Source organism: Ranitomeya imitator, chromosome 1 (genome assembly GCF_032444005.1).
Source record: "Ranitomeya imitator isolate aRanImi1 chromosome 1, aRanImi1.pri, whole genome shotgun sequence".
NCBI classification, from domain to species: Eukaryota; Metazoa; Chordata; class Amphibia; order Anura; family Dendrobatidae; genus Ranitomeya; species Ranitomeya imitator.
The window spans coordinates 821,470,390-821,490,071 of record NC_091282.1 but is presented as its reverse complement, the minus strand read 5'-3'; the positions used below and the strand labels follow the sequence as shown (position 1 = coordinate 821,490,071).

General features: G+C 42.3%; 1 protein-coding gene across 3 annotated transcripts in view; it reads left to right on the top strand.

Moving 5' to 3' along the window:
• The window catches only part of LOC138649680 (gamma-aminobutyric acid receptor subunit pi-like), a 272,373-nt gene extending 253,566 nt beyond the window's left edge, over positions 1–18,807 (top strand). For all 3 annotated transcript variants that reach the window (XM_069740284.1, XM_069740292.1, XM_069740302.1), the window contains 3 exons: positions 3,003–3,155; positions 15,846–16,042; positions 18,360–18,807. In XM_069740284.1, the coding sequence (XP_069596385.1) occupies positions 3,003–3,155; positions 15,846–16,042; positions 18,360–18,647 (638 nt within the window). In that variant the 3' untranslated portion in view covers positions 18,648–18,807. The remainder of the gene's footprint in view (positions 1–3,002; positions 3,156–15,845; positions 16,043–18,359) is intronic.
• The last annotated feature ends 875 nt before the right edge of the window (positions 18,808–19,682 follow it).

The following is a 19,682-nucleotide window of genomic DNA, read 5'->3' as shown; positions in this document are numbered from 1 at the left end:
TTTTCATGAAGGTGAGACCTCTTACATTCTTGTCTATGCTCAAAGACATTCTGGAGGACTGTCCCCAATAAGTGGAGAAGGATGTAAGGTTGTTATCTTGGATGACAGGATAATTGAACAATAGATGTTCGTTAATATGTTGATAGCCTATTATATAAGTCAAGCTAGTTTATTGACCTGCAAAATAGAGGACAAACTATAGATTGATTAAATATTCAAACAATTAGAGTTAAACTCATCCCACCTTCCCCCCGATATATGGATGATGACCTGAACCACAGAAGTGGGTATAGAAAGGGATTTTCTATCCTTCTAAAAGAATCGGAGACTCTTTATAAAATCACAGACAGGAGCAATCTACAGGACAGCAGCCAAAACATCATGGCTCTATCACGATGGACAAAGATTTGACATTCTACAGCAGACCTGGGAAAAGTGCGGCCCACAGGCCACATCCGGCCCCCTGGTTGTCTCAGTCCGGCCGACACAGCCGTGGGGCTGAAAACCTGAGGTCCGTGGGCTGCACATGCCCACCCACTGTCAGCATTGGTGGAGGAGTGGCCTCTGGCCACTTCCTCCACCAATCGGCGCATGAAACAGCTGACGCGATGAAGTCATGTCATCGCGTCAGCTGTGTACTGCCAGAGAGTCAGCGCAACCGAGACCACAACAGAAGCAGAGTGCCTGGGAACAGGACCGAGGTGAGTATGTGGTGTTTTTTTTTTCATGTGTATGAACATTGGGATTCTATGGGGTCAACATGGGGATTCTATGAGGGTGAACATGGGGATTCTATGGGGGTGAACATGGGGATTCTATAGGGGTGAACATAGGAATGCAGCACATGGGGAGGCTATGGGGGTGACATGCTACACATGGTACGGCTATGGGGTGTCATGCTGCATACAGGGAGGCTATGGGGGTGTCATGCTGCACACGGGGAGGCTATGGGGGAATCATCCTGCACACAAGGAGGCTATGGGGGTGTCATGCTGCACATGGTGAGGTTATGGGAAGGCTGTATACTGTCATGCAATATATGGGGAGGCTGTGTAGGGCTCAATTAGTTTATGGGGAGGCTGTGGGCCCTCATGCAGTATATGGGAGGCTGTGTGGGGCCTCATTCATTATGTGGAGAGATTGCGGGGCTCATGCTGTATATAAGAAGGCTGTGTGGGGATCATGCAGTTTATGGGGAGGCGGTGTGGATCCTCTTGCAGTATATGGGGAAACTGGGGTTCATGCAGTAAATGGGAAGGCTGTGTGGGGCTCATGCTGTACATCGGGAGGCTTTGTGGGGCTCATGCTGTACATGGGGAGGCTTTGTAGGGCTCTTTCTGTACATGGGGAGGCTATGTGGGGCTCATGCTGTACATGGGGAGGCTTTGTAGGGCTCATGCTGTAAATAGGGAGGCTGCGTGGGGCTCAAGCCGTACATGGGGAGGCTGTGTGGGGCTCATGCTGTATCCAGGAAGGCTGTGTGGGGCTCATGCCGCATATGTAGTAGGTTGTGTGAGGCTCATGCTGTACATAAGGGGCTGTGGGGGGTTCAAAGATATATAGGGGGTGTCAGCATACTTAATGATGCTCAATATTAAGTGATACAATTAATATTAATAAATTAATATGGAGTAGAATTAATTTCAAGCTGTTAGTTTGGCCCTCCACAACAGTCAAGGTCTCATGTGGCCCCTCGGGAAAATCAATTGCCCACCCTTGCTCTACAGGATGCCAGCTTAAGGGACCATGGTCCTGGCTGAAAGAAAACAGATCTGCTCTTTTGACCATTGATGAGCCATCGATACCTTTGCGGCAGTCAGGATTTGGACCCACCGGTCACCTGAGCTCCTTGAATTTGTTTGGGGAAGCCAGAATTGGGACCCAGCGGTCACCTCGCTCCTTGGAGACATATGGAGAAGCCAGGTTGAAACCCTCTGGTCACCTGGCCACGTGCCTCAATGTAGGGTCAGCTTCCTAAGCTTGTTGTTACCTCCTCTCTGTGGGTGTCACAGGTGGGAGTAGTCGGCCCTGGAATCCCCGAAGTTGCAACTGCTCTAACCCTGGCGAGTCAGCGGAAGGCTGAGACTCTGTAATTTTGCACCATCTTGGGTATCTTGCTGGGACTGTTCTATATGTTAGTGTCTGTTGGTTCAATATTGCCATGCTGTTTTACCCTCACGCTGTATTATCTGAGTAGTATTATTCACACGGTAAAAGGAGAGTCGGCGTTTAGTGGAATAGGCCCTGGTCCATGGGGCAAGCGGACTACAGCACCCGCTGACCCCCCCATACATTCACAATTTGATCATCTATACTGAGGGAGATAGTTTTGTGATTTTTGATCATTCTCTACCCAGTTTTCTGGTAGTGGGTCAGTTCTAGACTCCTGTGTGTATTTCCACTTACCTTCTCTTATCAGCAGCATTCTTACCTTGAATTTCCAGGTTTGATAGTTCTGGTTAGTCAGATTTGGCACTGTAAACTTTACAGTAGAGTTTCGGCTGGTGCCATCTTTGCTTCTCCTTAGTACACTATGGTTCTCTCTCCTGTGGGCTGTTTTTTGGGTTTCTGGGTAACCGAGTCTCTAGGCCCATTACCTGTTGGCAGCAGATTAATCTCTGTACTGTCCAGCCATTGAACAGTGAATATATATTTATTCAGGAACAAAGATAACACAGCTTACAGCTGGTATTTCTTATAGCTTGGGATCTTAGCATCTAGTCTGTCAGCTTGCAAAGCGAAAGTAAAAATGTGCTCCAGCCAAGCAGACACACTGAGCTTCCAGATACTTGTTTTCCCAAGAGTGCTTTACTTGCAAAATAGCGCTATTATAGTAAACAGGCATTTTCAAATAAGGCTGCCTGAATGAATTTGAATTTCCAAAAAAATGTTGCTCATCTCTACGTTTGTCATTTTCCTATAGTAACTGCCATCAGTTGTATGACATGTATTTTTGCATGTTTTCTGATATCCTTATCAATATTATGCTTGTGTCTCCACAGGGACCTACCCAAGACTTTCATTATACTTTGTGCTCAAAAGGAGCATTCTTTACTTCATTTTGGAAACCTATATTCCATCATCTTTGCTTGTTATGGTATCATGGATTTCTTTTTGGATTTCAAAAACTTCTGTTCCTGCAAGAACATGCTTTGGTAAGATCCTGCATCGTAATGCATCTTCAATGTAAGCAGGGGTGAACCTAGCCACACTGGTGCCTGAGGCGAACTTCAAAACGGCGCCCCCCCAAACACATATACATTGCAGCCCCCCTATAGGGCTCCCATCTCATACACAATGTCCCCCCATACATTACATGAGTGATAACTATTGCACATTCTACAATAGGTCATAAATCAGTCCCTTCTACGTGAAATGCCCATTGCTCTCCAACAAGGGGAAAAGGGGTCAAAACTCCCAAACAAATAGAATCCTATCAACAACAGAGCATAATGCCCCATAAATATTCATGACAATAGATTAAATATAAAAATGTACACATTTTATTCAAATAAGTACATCAAAAAATAATAGTACAATACCAAATGATGAGGGTAAGGTGAAAGACTACAAAGGAAACCAGTCACATGAGAACACACACATAAGAGGTGAGGGTACTGCCAATCAGCAGCAGATGTAGTAAATGTCTCAGAGGAGACAGGGCATTATCCGGACGCTAATGGGGTGGAGGTGAGGCGTAATAAGGCTCAGTGGCCAGTGACTCATAAGCGTTGCTCTATCCTATCCCTTTTTACACCCATCCATATTGCAGCAGTGCCCATAAAGTGCGAATAACTTTAGATATGCCTAAGTGGCATGCCGCATGTTAGGCTTACCCATGTGTGTACTCCCGTGCAGCCGGTATCCAGCAGAAAGCCCTCCATACAGTATTCTGGGCACCACAGTGCTCCTTACAGAATAATGAGCCCCATATATTGCTCCATACAGTATAATGAGCCCCATATTTTGCTCCATACAGTATTGTGGGCACCGCACAGCGCCCCATACAGAATAACATGCCCCATATATTGCTCCATACAGTATAATGAGCCCCATATATTGCTCCATACAGTATTGTGGACACCGCACAGCTCCCCTTACAGAATAACATGCCCCATATATTGCTCCATACAGTATAATGAGCCACTATACGACACTATGATAGCCCCCACAATAGCTACCAAACTGTATGATAACCAAACAGTAGCCCCCACACTCTATGATGGCCCCCACAGTAGTTCCAACACTGATGGCCCCCGCAGTCGTCCCCCACACTGTATGATGGACCCCACAGTAGCCTCCAAAATGTATGAATGATGCCCCCACAGTTGTCCACCCACACTCTATGATACCAAAATAGTAGTTCACACAGTATGAATGTTCCCACAGTATTACACACACTGTATGATGGCCCGAAAGTAGTCCCTACACTGTATGATGGCCATCACATTAGCCCTGTAACGCTCCACAGAGGCACACAGCAAGATGGTTGGGAAGGGAAGCTCTGCCACTAGGGAGATATAGGAAGGGAAATTATTGAAACTTGCTCTGCATAGCCCTGAGAACCCTGACGTCCCTAGACAAGTTCTTTCATGCCATTTGGCCCACACATTCCTATTCCTGTCTTTCCCTAAGCATGGCCCTGGCTAGTGCATGGGGCAGCAGGAGCATTAGTCCTGGTCTCAGATAGACACAAAGGGAAACAAACCCTATATAGTAGAAAGCATATCCATAGGCAGACTCTATATAGTATAATGCACCCAATAGGCAGACTCTATATTGTATAATGCACCACCATAGGCAGACTATATAGTATAAAGCCCCTCCATAGGCAGACTCTATATTGTATAATGCACCCCCATAGGCAGACTCTATATAGCATAATGCACCCCCATAGGTCTCTATTGTATAATGCACCTCCTCATAGGCAGACTCTATATTGGATAATTAACTCTCCATAGGCCTCTTTAGCATAATGTACCCCCATAGGCAGACTCTACAGTCATGGTCAAAAGTATTGACACACCTGCAATTCTGTCAGATAATACTCATTTTCTTCTTGAAAATGATTGCAAACACAAATTATTTGGTATTATTAACTTCATTTAATTTCTCGTAAATGAAAAAACACAAAAGAGAATGAAGCAAAAAGCAAAACATTGATCATTTCACACAAAACTCCAAAAATGGGCCAGACAAAAGTATTGGCACCCTCAGCCTAATACTTGGTTGCACAACCTTTAGCCAAAATAACTGCGACCAACCACTTCCGGTAACCATCAATGAGTTTCTTACAATGCTCTGCTGGAATTTTAGACCATTCTTCTTTGGCAAACTGCTCCAGGTCCCTGATATTTGAAGGGTGCCTTCTCCAAAATGCCATTTTTAGATCTCTCCACATGTGTTCTATGGGATTCAGGTCTGGACTCATTGCTGGCCACCTTAGAAGTCTCCAGTGCTTTCTCTCAAACAATTTTTTAGTGCTTTTTGAAGTGTGTTTTGGGTCATTGTCCTGCTGGAAGACCCATGACCTCTGAGGGAGACCCAGCTTTCTCACACTGGGGTCTACATTATTCTGCAAAATTTGTTGGTAGTTTTCAGACTTCATAATGCCATGCACACGGTCAAGCAGTCCAGTGCCAGAGGCAGCAAAGCAACCCCAAAATATCAGGGAACCTCTGCCATGTTTGACTGTAGGGACCGTGTTCTTTTCTTTGAATGCCTCTTTTTTTCTCCTGTAAACTCTATGTTGATGCCTTTGCCCAAAAAGCTCTACTTTTGTCTCATCTGACCAGAGAACATTCTTCCAAAATGTTTTAGGCTTTTTTAGGTAAGTTTTGGCAAACTCCAGCCTGGCTTTTTTATGTCTCGGGTTAAGAAGTGGGGTCTTCCTGGGTCTCCTACCATACAGTCCCTTTTCATTCAGACGCCGACGGATAGTACGGGTTGACACTGTTGTACCCTCGGACTGCAGGGCAGCTTGAACTTGTTTTGATGTTAGTCGAGGTTCTTTATCCAACATCCGCACAATCTTGCGTTGAAATCTCTTGTCAATTTTCTTTTCCGTCCACATCTGGGGAGGTTAGCCACAGTAATATTCAGGTCTTTGGAGATGGACTTGTAGCCTTGAGATTGCTCATGCTTCCTCACAATTTGGTTTCTTAAGTCCTCAGACAGTTCTATGGTCCTCTTTCTTTTCTCCATGCTCAATGTGGTACACAGAAAGACACAGGACAGGGGTTGAGTCAACTTTACTCCATGTCAACTGGCTGCAAGTGTGATTTAGTTATTGCCAACACCTGTTAGGTGCCACAGGTAAGTTACAGGTGCTGTTAATTACACAAATTAGAGAAGCATCACACGATTTTTCGAACAGTGCCAATACTTTTGTCCACCCCCTTTTTTTTGTTTGGTGTGGAATTATATCCAATTTGGCTTTAGGACAATTCTTTTTGTGTTTTTTCAATTAAGACAAATTAAATGAAGATAATACCAAATAATTTGTGTTTGCAAGCATTTTCAGGACGAAAATAATTATTAGCTGGCAGAATTGCAGGGGTGTCAATACTCTTGGCCATGACTGTATATTGTACTCCCCATAGGCCTATATAGTATAATGCACCCCCATAGGCAGACTCTATATTGTATAATGCACTCCTCATAGGCCTCTATAGTATAATGCACCACTATAGGTAGATTCTATATAGAATAATGCACCCCCATAGGCAGACTCACTCTCTCTCTCTCTCTATATATATATATACACACTTACAGTACAGACGAAAAGTTTGGACACACCTCATTTAAAGATTTTTCTGTATTTTCATGACTATGAAAAATGTAAATTCACACTGAAGGTATCAAAACTATGAATTAACACATGTGGAATTATATACTTAAAAAAGTGTGAAACAACTGACAATATGTCTTATATTCTAGGTTCTTCAAAGTAGCCACCTTTTGCTTTGATGACTGCTTTGCATACTCTTGGCATTCTCTTCATGAGCTTCAAGAGGTAGTCCCCAGAAATGTTCTTCCAACAGTCTTGAAGGAGTTCCCAGAGATGCTTAGCACTTGTTGGCCTTTTTGCCTTCACTCTGCGGTCCAGCTCACCCCAAACCATCTCGATTGGGTTCAGGTTTGGTGATTGTGGAGGGCGTAGCACCCCATTACTCTCCTATGTCAAATAGCCCTTACACAGCCTGGAGGTGTGTTTGGGGTCATTGTCCTGTTGAAAAATAAATGATGGTCCAACTAAGCGCAAACCAGATGGAATAGCATGCCGCTGCAAGATGCTGTGGTAGCCATGCTGGTTCAGTATGCCTTCAATTTTGAATAAATCCCCAACAGTGTCACCAGTAAAGCACCCCCATGCTTCACAGTGGGAACCAGGCATATAGAGTCCATCCATTCACCTTTTCTGCGTCGCACAAAGACACAGTGGTTGGAACCAAAGATCTCAAATTTGGACTCATCAGACCAAAGCACAGATTTCCACTGGTCTAATGTCCATTCCTTGTGTTCTTTAGCCCAAACAAGTCTCTTCTGCTTGTTGCCTGTCCTGAGCAGTGGTTTCATAGCAGCTATTTTACGATGAAGGCCTGCTGCACAAAGTCTCCTCTTAACAGTTGTTGTAGGGATGTGTCTGCTGCTAGAACTGTGTGGCATTGACCTGGTCTCTAATCTGAGCTGCTGTTTTATCCTGCGATTTCTGAGGCTGGTGACCCAGCTAAATTTATCCCCAGAAGCAGAGGTGACTTTTGGTCTTCCTTTCCTGGGGCGGTCCTCATGTGAGCCAGTTTCTTTGTAGCGATTGATGGTTTTTGCAACTGCACTTGGGGACACTTTCAAAGTTTTCCCAATTTTTCAGACTGACTGACCTTCATTTCTTAAAGTAATGATGGCCACTCGTTTTTCTTTACTTAACTCCTTTTTTTTTGCCATAATACAAACTCTAACAGTCTATTCAGTAGGACTATGTGCTGTGTATCCACCAGACTTCTGCTCAACACAACTGATGGTCCCAACCCCATTTATAATGCAAGAAATCCCTCTTATTAAACCTGACAGGGCACAACTGTGAAGTGAAAGCCATTTACGGTGACTACCTCTTGAAGCTCATCAAGAGAAAGCCAAGAGTGTGCAAAGCAGTCATCAAAGAAAAAGGTGGCAACTTTGAAGAACCTAGAATATTATATTTTCAGTTGCTTCACACTTTTTTGTTATTTATATAATTCCACATGTGTTAATTCATAGTTTTGATGCCTTCAGTGTGAATTTACAATTTTCATAGTCATGAAAATACAGAAAAATCTTTAAATGAGGTGTGTCCAAACTTTTGGTCTGTACTGTATATACTAACTGAAGAGCCCGGCCATACCTGGGCATAGTAAATATCTGTGGTTAGTTATAGCACCTCACTTCTCTTATTTTCCCATCACGCCTCTCATTTTCCCCCCTCACATCTCATTTTCCCCTAACACTTGTCATTTCAACTTCACATCTGTCATTTTCCGATCACTCCACTATTTTCCCTCACACCTTTTCATTTTCACCTCACACCTCTCATTTCCCCTCAGTATATATGTTTGTCATCTCCCTTATATACAGTATACACCAGTATGTCATCTCCTGTGTATAGTCTGTATGTCATCTCCCCTGTATATAGTATATATCTGTATGTCATCTTTCCTGTAAATAGTATATACCTGCTGTATGTCATCTCCTCCTGTATATACCTGTGTCATCTCCTCCTGTATCTATATATATAATTGCCTAAGGGTTTTTCCGTCTGTCTGTCTTTGTCCTGGAAATCCTGCGTCTCTGATCAGCGACGGGCACAGCGACGATGATGTCATAAAGGACGTAGACATCCCGCGTCAGCAACGGGCACAGTATCGACGTAGATGTCATAATGGTTGCCATGGCGACGATGATGTCATAAAGGTTGCCTCGACCAATCAGCGACGGGCACAGTCTGCCGCGAATTCTGGAATCATCATTGTCCATATACTACGGGGACATGCATATTCTAGAATACCCGATGCGTTAGAATCGGGCCACAATCTAGTATAGTACATACCTGTATGTCATCTCTTCTGTATATAGTATATACCTGTATGTCATCTCATCCTATATATAGTATATATCTGTATGTCATCTCCTGTATATAGTATATACCTGCTGTATGTCATCTCCTCCTCTATATACCTATGTGTCATCTCTTTTATATAGTACATACCGGTATGTGTTGTGAATTCTGCTCTTGGGTTCCCTCCGGTGGTTGTAGGTGGGAATGCAGTTGTCTCTGAGTCACAGTCCTGGCCAGGTGTATCTGATGATTACAATTCGGACTGGGTTATTTAGATGTGCTGGATCCTTTAGCCCTTGCCAGTTGTCAATGTTTCTTGTGAAGTAATGGATCACTTTCTGGCTTCTCCTGCCTGCTGCCAAATTCAGCAAAGATAAGTGTTTGGTTCTTTGTATCTGTGGCACACTGCTGTGTGCTGGTTTCAGCTTTATTCCTGCTCTGATTGTAGGATTCACTGGAGTTGCAGATTTACGCTCCTATAGCTATTAGTTAGATGTAGGAAGTTTTTGTTATTTCTGCTGTGGATGTTTTGAAGGGTTTTTTACTGACCGCACAAAACTCTGTCCTATTCTGTTCTGTTTAGCTAGTGTGGCCTTCTGTGCTAAATTCTGTTTTCTGCCTGTGTATGTTTTTTCCTCTCCGACTCACCGCCAATATTTGTGGGGGGCTGTCTATCCTTTGGGGATTTTTTATGAGGCAAGATAGTATTCCTCTTTCCATCTTTAGGGGTAATTAGTCCTCCGGCTGTGACGAGGTGTCTAGGTGTGTTAGGTACACTCCACGGCTACTTCTAGTTGCAGTGTTAAGTTCAGGATTGCAGTCAGTACAGTGGCCACCATCTCCAGTGAAAGTTCTCATGCAGCTCCAAAGTCACCGGATCATAACAGGTATGTCATCTCCTCCTGTATATAATATATAATCTCCTCCAGTATATACCTGTATGCCATCTCCTCCTATATATAGTATATACCTGTATTTCATTTCCTCCTGTATATACCTGTAAGTCATCTCCTCCTGTATATAGTATATACCTGTGTGTCATCTCCTCCTGTATATAGTATGTACCTGTATGTCATCTCCTATATTAGACCTCGTTCACACGTTATTTGGTCAGTATTTTTACCTCAGTATTTGTAAGCTAAATTGTCAGCCTGATAAATCCCCAGCCAACAGGAAGCCCTCCCCCCTGGCAGTATATATTAGTTCACACATACACATAATAGACAGGTCATGTGACTGACAGCTGCCGTATTTCCTATATGGTACATTTGTTGCTCTTGTAGTTTGCCTGCTTATTAATCAGATTTTTTTTTGAAGGATAATACCAGACTTGTGTGTTTTAGGTCGAGTTTCATGTGTCAAGTTGTGTGCGTTGAGTTGCGTGTGGCAGCATGCATGTAGCGACTTTTGTGAGATGAGGTTTGTGTGGCGAGATGCGTGTATCAACTTTTTGTGTGTCGAGTTGCATGTGACAGGTTAGTGTAGCAAGTTGTGTGCAGTAAGATTTGCGCATGGCGAGTTTTGCACGTGGCGAGTTTTATGTGTGGTGCGTTTTGAGTATGTGCAAGTTTGGTGTGAGGCAACTTTTGCATGTGTTGCAACTTTTGTGAATGTGGCAATTTTTCCACGTGTGGAAGTTTTGCGTGTAGCGAGTTTTCCATGAGGAGAGTTTTGCACGTGTGGTTAGTTTTGCTTGAGCCTAGTTTTGCATGTCGCGAGTTTTGCATGTAGCGAATTTTGCACGTGGCGAGTTTTGAGTGGCGACTTTTGTGTTTCGACTTATGTGGCGAGGTTGATGTATGTGTGGTGAAATGTGTGCTGAGGGTGGTATGTGTGTTCAAGCACGTGGTAGTGTGTGGCACATTTTGTGTGTGTTCCTATCCCCGTATGTGGTGAGTATCCTATGTCAGGGCCCCACCTTATCAACTGTACGGTATATAGACTTTGGTGCCATCGCTCTCACTCTTTAAGTCCCCCTTGTTCACATCTGGCAGCTGTCAATTTGCCTCCAACACTTTTCCTTTCACTTTTTCCCCATTATATAGATAGGGGCAAAATTATTTGGTGAATTGGAAAGCGCGGGGTTAAAATTTCGCCTCACAACATAGCCTATGATGCTCTCGGGGTCTAGACGTGTGGCTGTGCACAATTTTGTGGCTGTAGCTGCGATGGTACAGATGCCAATCCCGGACATACACACATATACATACAGGTCCTTCTCAAAAAATTAGCATAGTGTTAAATTTCATTATTTACCATAATGTAATGATTACAATTAAACTTTCATATATTATAGATTCATTATCCACCAACTGAAATTTCTCAGGTCTTTTATTGTTGTAATACTGATGATTTTGGCATACAACTCCTGATAACCCAAAAAACCTGTCTCAATAAATTAGCATATCAAGAAAAGGTTCTCTAAACGACCTATTACCCTAATCTTCTGAATCAACTAATTAACTCTAAACACATGCAAAAGATACCTGAGGCTTTTATAAACTCCCTGCCTGGTTCATTACTCAAAACCCCCATCATGGGTAAGACTAGCGACCTGACAGATGTCAAGAAGGCCATCATTGACACCCTCAAGCAAGAGGGTAAGACCCAGAAAGAAATTTCTCAACAAATAGGCTGTTCCCAGAGTGCTGTATCAAGGCACCTCAATGGTAAGTCTGTTGGAAGGAAACAATGTGGCAGAAAACGCTGTACAACGAGAAGAGGAGACCGGACCCTGAGGAAGATTGTGGAGAAGTGGAAACATCCAGAGCCACCGTGCACAGGCGTGTGCAGGAAATGGGCTACAGGTGCCGCATTCCCCAGGTAAAGCCACTTTTGAACCATAAACAGTGGCAGAGGCGCCTGACCTGGGCTACAGAGAAGCAGCACTGGACTGTTGCTAAGTGGTCCCAAGTACTTTTTTCTGATGAAAGCAAATTTTGCATGTCATTCGGAAATCAAGGTGCCAGAGTCTGGAGGAAGACTGGGGAGAAGGAAATGCCAAAATGCCTGAAGGCCAGTGTCAAGTACCCACAGTCAGTGATGGTGTGGGGTGCCATGTCAGCTGCTGGTGTTGGTCCACTGTGTTTCATCAAGGGCAGGGTCAATGCAGCTAGCTATCAGGAGATTTTGGAGCACTTCATGCTTCCATCGGCTGAAATGCTTTATGGAGATGAAGATTTCATTTTTCAGCACGACCTGGCACCTGCTCACAGTGCCAAAACCACTGGTAAATGGTTTACTGACCATGGTACAGTGGGGCAAAAAAGTATTTAGTCAGTCAGCAATAGTGCAAGTTCCACCACTTAAAAAGATGAGAGGCGTCTGTAATTTACATCATAGGTAGACCTCAACTATGGGAGACAAACTGAGAAAAAAATATCCAGAAAATCACATTGTCTGTTTTTTTAACATTTTATTTGCATATTATGGTGGAAAATAAGTATTTGGTCAGAAACAAAATTTCATCTCAATACTTTGTAATATATCCTTTGTTGGCAATGACAGAGGTCAAACGTTTTCTGTAAGTCTTCACAAGGTTGCCACACACTGTTGTTGGTATGTTGGCCCATTCCTCCATGCAGATCTCCTCTAGAGCAGTGATGTTTTTGGCTTTTCGCTTGGCAACACGGACTTTCAACTCCCTCCAAAGGTTTTCTATAGGGTTGAGATCTGGAGACTGGCTAGGCCACTCCAGGACCTTGAAATGCTTCTTACGAAGCCACTCCTTCGTTGCCCTGGCGGTGTGCTTTGGATCATTGTCATGTTGAAAGACCCAGCCACGTTTCATCTTCAATGCCCTTGCTGATGGAAGGAGGTTTGCACTCAAAATCTCACGATACATGGCCCCATTCATTCTTTCATGTACCCGGATCAGTCGTCCTGGCCCCTTTGCAGAGAAACAGCCCCAAAGCATGATGTTTCCACCACCATGCTTTACAGTAGGTATGGTGTTTGGAGGAAAAAGAATACTGAGTTGCATCCATCAAACACGACAAGTTGTGTTTCTACCAAACAGTTCCAGTTTGGTTTCATCAGACCATAGGACATTCTCCCAAAACTCCTCTGGATCATCCAAATGCTCTCTAGCAAACTTCAGACGGGCCCGGACATGTACTGGCTTAAGCAGTGGGACACGTCTGGCACTGCAGGATCTGAGTCCATGGTGGCGTAGTGTGTTACTTATGGTAGGCCTTGTTACATTGGTCCCAGCTCTCTGTAGTTCATTCACTAGGTCCCCCCGCGTGGTTCTGGGATTTTTGCTCACCGTTCTTGTGATCATTCTGACCCCACGGGGTGGGATTTTGTGTGGAGCCCCAGATCGAGGGAGATTATCAGTGGTCTTGTATGTCTTCCATTTTCTAATTATTGCTCCCACTGTTGATTTCTTCACTCCAAGCTGGTTGGCTATTGCAGATTCAGTCTTCCCAGCCTGGTGCAGGGCTACAATTTTGTTTCTGGTGTCCTTTGACAGCTCTTTGGTCTTCACCATAGTGGAGTTTGGAGTCAGACTGTTTGAGGGTGTGCACAGGTGTCTTTTTATACTGATAACAAGTTTAAACAGGTGCCATTACTACAGGTAATGAGTGGAGGAAAGAGGAGACTATTAAAGAAGAAGTTACAGGTCTGTGAGAGCCAGAAATCTTGATTGTTTGTTTCTGACCAAATACTTGTTTTCCACCATAATATGCAAATAAAATGTTAAAAAAACAGACAATGTGATTTTCTGGATTTTTTTTTCTCAGTTTGTCTCCCATAGTTGAGGTCTACCTATGATGTAAATTACAGACGCCTCTCATCTTTTTAAGTGGTGGAACTTGCACTATTGCTGACTGACTAAATACTTTTTTGCCCCACTGTATTACTGTGCTCAATTGGCCTGCCAACTCTCCTGACCTGAACCCCATAGAGAATCTGTGGGATATTGTGAAGAGAAAGTTGAGAGACGCAAGACCCAACACTCTGGATGAGCTTAAGGCCGCTATTGAAGCATCCTGGGCCTCCATAACATCTCAGCAGTGTCACAGGCTGATTGCATCCATGCCACGCCGCATTGAAGCAGTCATTTCTGCCAAAGGATTCCCGACCAAGTATTGAGTGCGTAACTGAACATTATTATTTGATGGTTTTTTTGTTTGTTATTAAAAAACACTTTTATTTGATTGGATGGGTGAAATATGCTAATTTATTGAGACAGGTTTTTTGGGTTATCAGGAGTTGTATGCCAAAATCATCAGTATTAAAACAATAAAAGACCTGACAAATTTCAGTTGGTGGATAATGAATCTATAATATATGAAAGTTTAATTGTAATCATTACATTATGGTAAATAATGAAATTTAACACTATATGCTAATTTTTTGAGAAGGACCTGTACACACACACACACATTCAGCTTTATATATTAGATATATTATGCACCCCCATAGTCACACTATTTAGTATAATGCACCGCTATAGGGAGACTATACAATATAGAGCACCCCCATAAAAAACAAATACAATACTCACATCTTCTCCTCATTCCCCTGCGGCTCTGAGCATCTGCTCATCTCAGCATAGCAGGCGCCAACTAATGACATCATCGCGCCCGCTATCAGTGTCTGGGTGGGACATCAGACAGAGGGGGATTGATGGGACAGGAAGCATGACACTCCCACTCATCAATGTGGTCAACTGTATCGGCATCTAGCTGATACAGTTAAACTTGCGATTATGGCTGACACCGACCCCTCACTCCTGCTCAGAGGCCCAATAGTGGTCCGGTGTTAGAGCAGGAAGATCGCGTCTCTCTACTCTGCGACAGAGTGTAGCTGTATGGGCGTGCTCTGCACGCTGATACAGTTACAGTAATGTAGCTTCGGGTTGGCCCCGACAGAACACGGGGCCCGGGGCGGCCGCTCCCTCTGCCATATATTTATATATAAAAAATAATTGTTTACATTTTTTTAAATAGTTGAAAAAAGTATTTTTTTTTTTTTTAGATGGCACCTTCCTGCCAAAATCAACTTGAACATTTTTACTTAAGTTAAAATATATTAGAAATATATTAAAAAAAAAACAAAAAAAAAACAATACCCCCATGTGTTTAATTATTCCCTGTGTACTTAAGTATCGGGACAGTAACTAGTTGTGACGAGCTGGAAGCTGGTTGCAGTGGGCAAAACTTCCATTTTGTGTACGATTACATTACATTTTACGATTACATTACATTTTGTGTACGATTTCCATATATATATATATATATATATATATATATATATATATATATATATATATATATATATATATATATATTAGAAGGTAACTTGTGATATATCTAACTGTAATGGCAAACAGCGGAGGAGTCACAAATAGGCTTCCAGTTACTGAAAAAGAATATGCCAAGCGGTCTTCCTTTTGTACTATTTCATTTTGTATAGAACATTGTATTCTCCTACTTTATTATTTGATGCTGCCCAATACATAGATGTATACTTGCTGGATGTTTGGTCACTCGATAATAGAGTACAGTATGTTTGTACTATTTGCAAACGTAGGACATAATGTGATCAGGCCTTTGTATTGATTGTACTAGCAAACCCACAACAGAAAGCATTATGAATGGGAAACACCCCGAAATCAAACGCCGCCGCCATGGCTTTGTTAGTGGAAGCTACAATGCTAATTCACACAGATGTATTTGAGAAAAAGTGACATACATCCTACCGATGTTCTGTCTAATACCTTTATGACATTCTTGTGTCATTCTAGGAGTTACCACAGTCTTAGCCATGACAACCATTTTAATGGGGTCCCGATCCACTCTTCCTACTGCCAATTGTTTCGTAAAGGCAATTGATGTGTACCTTGGTATTTGCTTCGCCTTTGTTTTTGGCGCATTACTAGAATATGCAGTCGCTCATTATTGCAGTGAAAAATATGCTGCCAATAAAGAAAAAGAAGAAAAGGTAAGATAACAAAGGAACGGGGGTTTTGGTATTCAATGCACATGGAAAAAAATTTCTGGTATTTGGCTGGCAGATGTTATGCACTGTTCATACCGTTACTGATGCTTTATGCCCTCATTCTAAAACAAAGGAGTAGCTCTTATTTGGAATTTATTTGTATTGAAGGGAATCTGTCAGCAGGTTTTTTCTACCTTAAGTGAGAGCAGGATAATGTAGGCAAAGTTATACTGATTCCAACGATGTATCCGGTTACCGGGTGCAAAATATAAACCTAAAGTGCCCTAGGCAATGATGTGGAGGCCCGTGTACAATGCAACGACCTACAGAAGAGCAAAAGCGCCTCCAAAAACCATCCGGGTTAAATTAATCATTTTATTGAAACATGAAGTTAAAACACATAAAACAAGGAATGCCAATACAGTTGACAAGAAATGAAGAACTAAGAAATGAAGAACTAAGTGGAGATGCGCCCTCCAGCAGGCCTCAAATGTGCATGTATCTGCACAAACTGACAGAAACCGACTCCATGAGGATGGTCTGAGTGCCTGACGTCCACAGATGGGGGTTGTGCTCACAGCCCAACATCGTGCAGGATCCTTGGCATTTGCCACAGAACACCAGGATTGGCAAGTTCGCCACTGGTGCCCTGTGCTCATCACAGATGTAAGCAGGTTCACACTGAGCACATGTGACGTGAAAGTCTGGAGACGCCGTGGAGAGCGATCTGCTGCCTGCAACATCCTTCAGCATGACCGGTTTGGCAGTGGGTCAGTAATGGTGTAGCATTTCTTTGGAGGGCCACACAGCCCTCCATGTGCTTGCCAGAGATAGCCTGACTGCCATTCGGTACCAAGAAGAGATCAGACCCCTTGTGAGACCATATGCTGGTGGGGTTGGCCCCGGGTTCCTCCTAATGCAGGACAATGCCAGACCTCATGTGGCGGGAGTGTGTCAGCAGTTCCTGCAAGATGAAGGCATTGAAGCTATTGACTGGCCCACCCGTTCCCCAGACCTGAATACGATTGAACTCATCTAGGACATCATGTCTCGCACCATTCACCAACATCATGTTGCACCACAGACTGTCTAGGAGTTGGCAAATGCTTTAGTCCAGGTCTGGGAGGAGATCCCTCAGGAGACCATCTGCTGCCTCATCAGGAGCATGACCAGGCGTTGTAGAGAGACCATACAGGCATGTGGAGGCCACACACATTATTGAGCATCATTTCCTTGTCTTGAGGCATTTCCACTGAAGTTGGATCAGCCTGTAACTTCATTTTCCACTTTGATTTTGAGCATCATTCCAAATCCAGACCTCTGTGAGATATTAGTTGTGATTTAAGTTGATCATTTTTAGGTTTTATTGTTCCACTATGGAATATTTCATTCAGCGATATCTAGGATGTGGGATTTTAGTGTTCCCTTTATTTTTTTGAGCAGTGTATGTGCATGTCACTGACATCTATATATGTATGTATCCTACGTGTATATATCTATTCTATGCTAACCTGTCAGTGTGATTTTACTGTATGGTGTGTAAAAATCAGACAACACTCACATGGTCCGAGTGCTGTGAGATTTTTTTTCTCACACCCAATGACTTCCATTGCGGGATGCAATCTGATTTCCGATAACTGCAGCATGCTGTAACTTGTTTCCACTTCGCTCATTGTCGAATACACAATGCAGATGAACACACAATGATTGCATTCGGACCAATATAATTCTATCTGATTTTTAATTGGATAGCATTCGTCTGATTTCATCGCAAGTGTGAATGAGCCCTTATTCTCATATTGGTGTGGTTGGCCACCAAGTAAAAATGAACGCAAGTTGCCACCTTCTAAGTTAGGTGGCAAATATAAAGCTCCTTATGACATAATTGACCATATAAATCTAGCAGCTATCAGATTACAACTGACTTTCAGAAAATAAAATGTTTTTTTTCATAAATTTCTATTGAAAGTTTTAGATTTTCATGTTTTTCTTCTCTGAGCTCAGCCTATGGTCAAAGTAAAAGAATTTTAAGCTTATTTTGTTAAGACACTGCAATATTCAGCACATTAATGTGGATATGGCCTACGGGAAACCTTTTGGGATCTGGTGGATAAAATTAATGTTGTTTAATGAATCAAAAACTTTCAAGTTGAATTTAAAAGTTAAAGGACCTATCACCAGGTCAAAGATAGCCGTTAGTTACCTTAAATTTGGTTCCATAGATATGGGCCTTTTATACTTAGGGCTAGCAAATACTTTTACATCTTGCATATATTTACTGTATGATGTATATTTTCTCAATTATTTTACTCTGTTCTAGATTCCACCTGAGGAATGGAAAGATAATATTGTCATCCTACTCAACAATGATATTAAAGAAAAGAACACAAGCGAGGATAAAATAGAAAACAATGTATTAAAACCAGAAATTAACACAACTAGAGTCCATTTTAGCTTTTGCTTGAAAATAAGAGAACAATTTGACACATTTGTTGATTTTTTCACAGTGAAAAATCCTGAAAACGTTGACTATTACTCCAGAGTGGCTTTTCCTCTGTTATTTTTAATTGTGAACGTATTCTACTGGTCTTATTACCTCTATTTGTAAGGAAGCATCCATGTTAAGAAACATTTTATAGTAAAACTATACATGTAAGACAGTATTGTGGCACATGCAAAATAGTTTACAAATTTCATTTATGTTAAATTGGCTATTAAATGTCAAATTGGTTCTCATTTTTACTGTGCAATAAAGCTTCATTATCATATGTAGGAAGATCAAGACAAATTCATGTACAGCACAATTAAAGAAAATGACCAAGCAAAAGATATTGAAATTTATACTTACCAGTAGTTGTCTCTCCGGAAATGACTGTTTTGGTAAAGACATGTACCGTATTTTTCAAGAAATAATTCTGGAACATTTTTACTTTGATCTCTATAGTTTGTAATTGCTACATTTAGTTCTAAACATTAATAGACAACTGGATGTTTCCACTTCTGGTGGGTTGTGTCGCCGAACAGTTTGTTCAGCCAGTGTTTAAAAATGAAAGGTAATGCCTAGTTGTTAATTAAAAGAAAAAAAATACTATTATATATATATATATATATATATATACAGTGGGGCAAAAAAGTATTTAGTCAGTCAGCAATAGTGCAAGTTCCACCACTTAAAAAGATGAGAGGCGTCTAATTTACATCATAGGTAGACCTCAACTATGGGAGACAAACTGAGAAAAAAAAATCCAGAAAATCACATTGTCTGTTTTTTTATCATTTTATTTGCATATTATGGTGGAAAATAAGTATTTGGTCAGAAACAAAATTTCATCTCAATACTTTGTAATATATCCTTTGTTGGCAATGACAGAGGTCAAATGTTTTCTGTAAGTCTTCACAAGGTTGCCACACACTGTTGTTGGTATGTTGGCCCATTCCTCCATGCAGATCTCCTCTAGAGCAGTGATGTTTTTGGCTTTTCGCTTGGCAACACGGACTTTCAACTCCCTCCAAAGGTTTTCTATAGGGTTGAGATCTGGAGACTGGCTAGGCCACTCCAGGACCTTGAAATGCTTCTTACGAAGCCACTCCTTCGTTGCCCTGGCGGTGTGCTTTGGATCATTGTCATGTTGAAAGACCCAGC